The 9212-nt window shown below is 48.1% G+C and overlaps 1 protein-coding gene across 1 annotated transcript; it reads left to right on the top strand.

Moving 5' to 3' along the window:
* Positions 1 to 691: 691 nt before the first annotated feature.
* Positions 692 to 7018, top strand: LOC121836351 (cuticle protein 19.8-like). Its single transcript, XM_042291242.1, has 3 exons — positions 692 to 831; positions 4765 to 5029; positions 6878 to 7018. Exons 1-3 carry the CDS (start codon positions 826 to 828, stop codon positions 6880 to 6882), a joined length of 276 nt encoding a protein of 91 aa, XP_042147176.1. The 5' UTR covers positions 692 to 825; the 3' UTR covers positions 6883 to 7018.
* The last annotated feature ends 2194 nt before the right edge of the window (positions 7019 to 9212 follow it).

Here is a 9212-nt window from a genome sequence, read left to right as displayed (position 1 = left end):
GTCTAAGCTCAACATCTGCTTGGTCGTCTTCAAACCGGGATGTCCTTTCTTAATGTCCAAAGCGACCCGGAGGCTTCAGCAGTCTTCCTGATCTCCTGTAGACTACCCTAGCCGCGGCTCTGCCTGGGCGTCTAGTTTCGAACTAACCTTGACGTGCACTGCGTAAGTTTGGGCCCCGTAAGCAGTTCTACAATCACGCACAGCTTAAGAATTGCGGGGCGTGACAAGCCCCCGAGCGTCAAGTCCCCAGCAACCAACGAGCTTGCGGCATTACAAGATAAAAACGCTGAGCCGACCACGAAGCAGAAAGCGCGAACGTAATAATCTCACCACCGCTCGCCTACTCAAAAAACACGTCTGTGAGCGCGGATTTCCAAACTGATTTCTCATTCCAAAACATGTACACTGCCTACGTTAACGCGACAGTGCAAGAGGGGAAGCACTCTTCGTATAGTGTGTCGGAACTAAGAACTTTTTTTTACATCTTATTCTTATGTTTTTTAAACACAAATTTGCGGGAACTTCTTCCGTCGCCTTCAAGGGCCCCAATGCCCGAGAAAGCGTGACAGAGTTTCCAAGGGTCGCGGAAGAGCTTCCGAGTTTCGCCAACGCCTTTCTCTCGCGCGCAAGTTTTCCTAATGGCCCGGTGGGCCAGAACGCATATATTGAGCTGGCACACGTATAAAAGGTTGGCGCTAACGCCCGGCTGCCTCAAGTTCGCAGCATATCTTCCTATACGTCCCGACGCCGCAGGACAGGGACAAAAAGTTGGTAGGTGCTGTCCGAGGAATAACAAATAGGCTACACTTCCCCTGGACAGAAGTGATGACCGTAAGTACGAGCGTTTATTGAATTGGATTCATCGTACAGCTGTTGTCATATTGTATCATTCTGGACATCAGAAATGTAGCTCAAAGTAACTATATCTTACGAAGGACCACGATAGGTGACTAGAGGAACTACAGTTGATTTCTGATCTGATTTTCGACATCTAAAATACCTGCGAGTTTGGAGTAACTATATACGGAACCGCCGGACAGTCGCCAAGGGCAGATAAATAGACCTGAGTGTGTATCCGTGAAGAGGCTTTGCTCGAAACCGCTACAGGCGAGGACACCGGACCCTTTTGCCATAAAAGACGTCAGCCTGCTTTCTTGTAATTTAGCGAGTTTATAACTAGTTGTCACTAGAGAATTTCAAGCAACTAGACCACTACACTAGGAGCCATTTGCGTTCATCACTTCCTAGATATGCCAGACAGGTCATTTAGAAAAATGTTACTACAATAGTGTATATCGTCAAATCTTCCGTGAACGACCCATATCTGGTATATTTTCAAACTTCTTCGAAGGAACCGTTTATAAAATATGTATATATATATTTTTTTTTCTACCAGACAACCATATCAGGCACGAATTTCGAAATTATGTCTCACGAACGTCTGTACTTTTAATCTGCCAAAAGGATTCGATCGGACTCGACCATATCACCCCCATTCCTCGTTTTCTTTATTTTCACCGCGTTAGATGCAAATATATACATTTAAGTTCAGGTCCCATTTGGTTCCTCGCTAGGGTGACAGCAGACCGGATGCAACGTGCCGGCTGCACCGATCAATCATCGAGATCGTGCCACCTAACCGAGGCCTTCGAAAACCACCCATCGAAAAACGCGGCAACAAATTTCAGTGAACAATGCGCGATTAACCCATCCGGTGTGAAGCAGCTTCCGCTTCACTGCCAGAACCGAATGACGAACAGTTAATCGAAGGCTTTGAGATTGATCGACTCTCGTCGACGGCTCGTTTCGACTCCCTCACCGTCGCGTCGGAGCAAAAGCGGTCGGGGTGCACCCAGAGAGGCTACGGCACACTTCCATCATATCGACCTCGATCGGGCTCGTGGCGTCTTCATTGAACCCTCTAAAAGCCCGCATATTGAGCATTCAAATGGCGCAGTATATAGCGTTCCGTGGCAGGGGAAAACGAGCCGAAGGTAATTCGAGCGCCACGGGTTCCGTATATCCGTCGCGTGATTGCGGCGGCGGCGGGGTCGCTCCGTGTCGCCTTGGAAGATTAGACAGTGGAGTATAGGGATTAAAAAGCGGGATTACCAGAATCGCGCGTTATCTTCGAAGTTATGCGGTCGTGACCTCAACCGTGGCTTAGATGGACAAGCGATGAGAGAAACACGGGGGGAATTATTTGTCGCGGCTCGTCCTTCCTATACTCGGCGACAAGTTGTTCCCTCCGCACATGCCTCTACGAGTGTGGCGGGCGTTAAAGGGGCGTGGAGCGATACCACACAGACGATGAGGCCTGTGCCTTTCCCTCCCGAACGTCATCACTGGTGAATGCACGGGGCATCGCCTGGTTTGCGTGAGCAATATCACCGGCGCGCCTTGCAGCGCCTAACAACAAGCGCGGAGCGATGCGGAGAGAAAGTCGTCTGCTTCTAGCACAGGGTTTGCGGTGACGTCATGATGACGTCGAGCTCTGATTGGCTTTGATTGAAAGGATAGTGAGTAGACCTCAACGCTAGACGCCTTGAGGTCTACCCACTATTTTTTGTTTTTTGATCAGCCAATAAGAGCTCGGCGTTCTGACATCATTGCAACCCCTGCAAAAAAGCAGACGAACTTGCGCTCCCCATAGCAAGCGGCAATGATAAGACGGACGCGTCTGCCGCCTCGCGGCGTTTTTCGTCGAGCTTCAACCTATTTGCCACTTGGGGGTGGGTCGGGCGGGCATCCGCTAATGATGGCGTCATTGCTTAGGCCTTGCCTTCTATGTGGCATTGCCTGGATTCGCTCCTTGGATTAGAACGCCACGCGAGATCCGGTAGAAGATTCGTTCGGCTTTTGGGCAGGCCGAGATGGCGTGTATATGTGGTGGTTTATGGGACGCAAGGTTGCTTTTTTTTCGTTGTGGAAGCGTAGTATACCGTGTGGCGGAGGGATTATATGCCTTTAGAAGGGGCGGCCGCAGCAGCTGTTCCACTGTACGGGATTAAGAGAGTGGGACTCCAGTGTGCTGAGATAAAGCAATTCCTGATAGGATGAATGGAAAAAGATCGCATTCTGCACTCCATATCACCATGATTGCGTGCAGTGCTAGCAAATGCAGACACGCGAGCTCAAAATGCTCTTAGTGCAATAATACTCGTCCAAAAAACAAAAATCTACTTTCTTTCGCCACGTGGTACGAACTGTGCCTAGCCAACGCCCACCATAATACAGCATAATCCTCTGTACAATAAATACCGTTTCACCGTCGTTAGGCGCTGCGCCGTAAGTCTTCGTGGTATGGGCGACTTGCCTTCCTGCGGCCTCGCTGCTCTCTTGAGCTGAATTAAGTCTCAATATCAATACTGCATTGAACTTATGACGTACAATATGTAGGAAGCAACTGGTGTTTTGATTTCAATCTGGTGCATTGAATAAACTTTTTTTTTCGTTTCTTTTCGACTATTTGTTAGCATTTTCGATGATCTTTCTGACAAATAATACCACGAAAAAATAGCGATATTTTTGGAAATCCACGTGTTCTTCGTCTGTTCAGTATTTAAACAGACGCCGAGGGCTTCAAATCGTACTTTGAATCAATTCGGCCTAATGCCTTCAGGCGATGGTGGTTTCGTATACAGTGATTTCCCTACACACGTCCTAGGGGGGAGTACACCCCCCTTGTTTTTCTGAAGGCACCCCCTTAATTCACAACGACTCCCCTATTCTCAATGCCCCCGCCCCCCCTAACCTCCCCCTAAAAATGTATATACCCACCCTAATTTCAGTTCCTGGGGAAACCTCCGGTTTCCTACCGTCGTTCTGGCCGCGTCAGTGCACTTGGGCTTTGGTGGTGCTTCGGCTCTACGATACCTGGCTCTTGTCCGGAGAACGCACACTAAAACCGGAGTTGGGCCGGCGGGGACATGCGTCATATTACCCTCAGCATGTCAGACTCTAGTACATACATACGACGATACCACCTTCGCCTCCTTACTCTAATAGCTCTTTATCTCCCTTCCACTCCATAGGACGAACATCCTCTCGTCATAGGTAACTGTTGCAGGTTAAGAAAAGCAGAACAGACCCATCCCACAAAGCTCGCCATGATTGGTTAGTTCCTCCTCTCCAGCCTTCGCTCTTCAAAAGCGGAAAGCGCCGAGCGCTTTGTGGGACGAGCTGTCCTGATTTTCTTAGTATGCAACAGACTATAACTCAGCGTGTTACGATCCCCTCCTTCCATTTGGTATTTTTTTAAATAGTAAACTTACTTCATCGGCCTTTTAGAGCGTTATGTACGGCGCCTAATCTCTTTGAGAAATTCTATATGAAAAATAAATGAAAAAGCCGGCCCCCGTTTTCTTTTGTATTAGTCTAGCAAACGCAGTGCTAACACAGAATGTGATATCATAGTGCGGGGCTTTCTCAAAGCCTGTGTCGGAGTGTGAGACGCACTAGGCGGACCGCGCCGTTTTCACGGAGCAGAGTCACGCTGCATATGTCTGATGACGTGATGTTTTCCTCCCGCCGGAAGTAACATGGATGCACTCGAGGAAGGCGTTCGGCTGGCACTGGTGTCCAATCGGAGAGGAGCCGAGCGCTTGTGTCAGCGGTCGGCTGGTAGTGGGCGTTATCAACTTCCGTCCCCGATCGGGGAACGGAAATGGTTAGCTAGGTGTCAGCCATATGGTTAGGTTAGGTGCCAGCCATTTTGCGCTAATAGTGAGTGTGGTCTTTTTTGTTGCTGTTTTATTTCTTCAGAGGCTGCTATTGGTTTCGTTCGTCCTGGCGGGCGTGGCCACGGGCGTTCTCGGAGGCTCCGTGTATGCTGCTCCGGCGGCTCCGGTAGTGGCCGCCGCTCCAGCGGCACCTTTGCTAGCCGCCGCTCCGGCTGCCCCTTTGCTTGCCGCTGCTCCGGCGGCGGTCCTGGCCGCACCCACGGCCGTCTCCTACACGTACCGACACCAGGTGCACCATCCCGTGGCGCACGTACCCTACGCATTGCCCTACGCACTCGGCTATTACGGTGAGCGTGCGCCCATTTTATATATAGACGCTTTGCAGCACCTGTGCATGCGCACCGCCATAACCGACCTTCAGTTCTTGTTTCCTGTTATTACATTTACTTCACTTCATGACGTTACCGTGATCGTTACCTTAGCGGGGCAGGTTATTGCTATTTTAGGTTCTACAGTGTCCTTCTCCACAGCATTGGCCTTTCTGAAGGCTTGTCAACGCCCGCTTTAGTGGCTCGGCACCTGGGAAAGACAAGAGAAGGTCAGCAATGGCGGCTGTAATTTGGCGCGTGTGTAAAGCGTCTATTCGCCGTCATTGTACTGGCTGTTCCTAAGCTGCATTCGTGGCCATCACTTCTTCATGGTTGGGCAGTAGTGGAGAGCCTCGATCTAAGAGAGGGAGCGACTCAAACCATGGAGAGCGTTTACAGCCTAATGGCGGACGCCTCTCTTGTGCAGATTTGTCGTAAGTGCGTGTGCGTTGCGTTGTTGCGGAGTGAGGACGAAAGCGGGCAGAAACGCTTGCAGACGATAAACGCTTTCGTCACCTCTTCGAAGCTCATATTGCAAACGCGGCCCATGAATCACGTGACCTCGTTCGAGCGGTTGGAAATATTCCGAAATCTAGGCACGCTGGTCAGGAACACCCTGCGACGTTGCAGATAGTGTTTCGTCGGCATGTCTTCTGCTGTGAAATCCGCGTATTATGAAGTGTGTGTGTGTGTGTGTCGAGGAGAATCGGGAATTTCGGACTACTTTCTTCGGTGATAAACAGCGCGCTGTCGACGACTGCAGGCAAGTGGCACCGTGCTCGCAAAAACCAAAAACGATGTGTCCTCCGATTAAATGCGAGAGGCTCGAATGCTATGCGTTACAGGCCCTGCAGACTAGTTTTTGTTGAAATCTCTTACGTAGTGTTACGCAGATTGCTTGGAACGAGCTCAAAGAAGTACGTACAGTGTTGAACCACTACAACAGTGGAAGCTTTTTGTTTTTGTTTTCCCTGACACAGGAAGCTAAAATTTTGGGAAAATTATTATCTGCAGAGGTTAAAATATTTTTAAATGTGTTGCTTCGTGCTTTTTTTATATTTAGATTCATGAATTTCGCATGCATTACGATACTTCTGAAAATATGCCTCTCAGAAGAAATTTGACAGCATAAGTGCGCGAGGAAATTAGGCACTGCTTTAGCAAGAAGCTCTAAAATCACTGGTCAGGGCGTTTTATAAGTTAAAAGAGGGACAACTAAGACAATTCAGAACGGAGGCTTTTCAAAGCACAGGCGAATTAACTGAATGATATTGATTCTTCGCGTGCCCTTTGGCATGCTTTAATTCGCTGATTCTCTAAAGGCCTTCGTTCTTAAAGTATTTCAATTTCCTCTGAAACAGGGGTATTTCTAGCTGGGTGTTTATACAGAGACCCGTCGATGTGCCCTTGGGATTGAACAGCACTGTTCGCGCTGTAGAAGAAACATTTTGCCAGTGTAGTCCACCACATCAATTATACGTTCCCACGCTCGTATATAATTCTCACCCAAATCGAAATGGGCAGGGTCGGGGATTGAGAAGATGATCTCTGGGTTCTGCAGCGTGATATTTCGTACCAAGTGTTCCAAGCAACGGTGCACTAACGCGCTTGGCTACCCATCCCTCTTTTTTTTTAACATGTCCATCGAGTTTATTTTTTAGTCACGTGTCACTGGAAAGATATCCAGAAAACAGTTAACCGTAACGCGTGCGAGAAAATGCACACACGTTATCTTAGTTAAGTTTCTCTTCTAAATGATGTGATCGGATTTCGTGTGACTGGCGTGTCATTATAACCCCGGTTGTCACCGGCATTTTGTCGTTCCAGGTTAAAACTCCTCCAAAAAACACTGGAGCATTGTGGCGTTTGGCGTGGAGCAGAACGAACTGCAGGACGGATGCCCTCTTGTAAAAGGAAGGTTCCAGAAATAATGTACTTGTGAATAAACTTAGTATACAACTGTCACAATGTTCGCAAATATTTCTAATACATCGTGTCTTCATTAGGAGTTCTATTATCTGCGAGTTGTGATTTCTACGCCCGCTCCCCCTGGCGCCATCACCATAATCCAGGTCTCGCCTTTTGCTTTCTGTATGAAGAGAAGAAATTGCTCAGATTTTTCGCTGGTGATTTTTTGCTGTTGTTATTGCTTTATTGGTATAAACTGTATTGATCAAGCAAGTAAAATTCAAAAAGGCATAAAAATCAACGTAAAGGTTGCCATTTTCTCCCTGAATTAAGCCTGTACCCCATACGCGCGGTAATTACAGTCAGCTCCTTTGAACGTCTGACACAGCGACATAATGCTACGACTTTATGGTGCTCATTACAGGTGAACGATTTTGCGGTGGCCGCGTGGTGGATCGATAGCTCTCCTCAAACACTCGAAACATATCCACGTTGAGCAATAGAGGGATGGGTTCATTGCATGGGTCCGCGACTACTAATGCCAGATGAATTCCGCCTCTCCGAAAAGTGTTCGGACTGCTACTAAAATTCTTACCCACATTTTGTCACGTACCCTATCCTATGTTCACTCTCTGTTTGACAAATGCAAGACGTGAAGAATTATGTTTACGCCTCGCGCTTCGTGCTTCGTTGTTCGGGGTTCATATCGACGAATGCCGCAATTTGATTGGCTGTGGAGCGCTAATGAGATGCTTAGAAGTCACCCCGCTTTGCGCTTTCTTTTTTTTTTTTTTAGTGACGCTAAGCATAATTTCGAGTGACCAGTCCGTGTGACAAGTCCATCACCACTCACCGTAGTAGACGGGACGTTCGGCTTTCCGTCCCCTCACAGTTTCGAAATCGCTCGGCATAAGTGCAGAAGAAATTGATCGATACCTCAAAGCATACGTTTTCGCAAATTTTAGAACCAGTTATGAAATACAAAAAATATTAATTGGAATTATTGGTCATTCCTTCAACCTATTGTGGCGCCTTTACTGCCACCGGATATCCGCCCTTTCGGTCTAAACAAGAAACTTTTTTTTGGCTATTAGACATTCCCCTTGTGTCGGTCCTCTCTCTCTCTCCTTCCTTCCTTACTTTTTTAATTTCTTTTTTTTATAATTTGGGTGGTTACGTGGGGTGCCCTAAGCTTTCCCCTCACCCGTATTTTTTCACTTCTTGACTTACAGACCTCTTGCACCTTGCTTGGCAACTTTTCCTCGTCTCCTTCTGACTCCATGACGTCCCGTCTGTCACTAGTTACCTCCGTCTTTTGTATATACGTTGTATATATATATTGATCTGTCATCTCCACTTTTAGTATACCTGAAGAACACCGCTTGGTCGAAACGTCGTTCACCTCCTTTCCTCAGGCACTTCTCTTTACCTTATATCCCTACTAATGTACTGACAACTATACTACGTTTCAGCTTAAGTCCAGACGTTGCCAACCTTATGAGGTAATGGGATCAATCGAGCAGCGTCAAAAGCTGAAGTCGCTGGGCCTCTTCGGTTTAGGATTGGTTCAGCGATAATAGAACACTCACAGAAACATGGAGAACACCATGATGGTGCACTTTTGGTGGTGTCTGTTTGGTACCGTTGGCTCATAGTGACGACTGCGCCTGGACTTAAAGGTGCCCCAGGAGGCTTTTGAGGTCGCCTAAATATGGCGACCTCAATCTCAGAAATCTCCTCAGGGCACCTTTAAGGTGAAATAATGCATAGCCCCTTCGTGGACAAACAAAAGATTTGCGTCGATCAAAAACCAAGACGCTGTCTATAGCAGAAGCACTAACGTGCGACTCAGAAGAAGACGTCAGTTCACGAGCGGCATACGGGTGCACGAGCACGTAAATCAATCGTAGCCACGTGATCGTACCAAACGCATAGACTGCCTTCCACTCCTCGGCGCCACAGTGCCTTGAATGCTAAAGAGACCTCCCCCGGTTTCTGGCAAATCCGTGTTACGATCACCTATGGAAATGCAAGCGCCCCTTCGTGTATCGGTGTCCTCAAAGTCGTTTCCCTCGGGGCGTTCACAAAAGCATACGGCTGCGGGAACAAACCAAGATGTAGCCGGGATCCCTTCATTGCCTATGCGTTGGAGATCTCCGCGATCCCGCATTGACAGGGTTTTATCTGGGAACAACATAGTCCACAAAGCGGCCCTGCTGTCCCAGCACTCCCGTCAAACCGATCATAATTTGTA

This window comes from Ixodes scapularis, unplaced genomic scaffold (assembly GCF_016920785.2).
Source record: "Ixodes scapularis isolate PalLabHiFi unplaced genomic scaffold, ASM1692078v2 PGA_scaffold2__306_contigs__length_199485367, whole genome shotgun sequence".
NCBI lineage: Eukaryota > Metazoa > Arthropoda > Arachnida > Ixodida > Ixodidae > Ixodes > Ixodes scapularis.
Note: the sequence above shows the minus strand (reverse complement) of the source record. Positions and strands in the feature narration are given on the sequence as shown.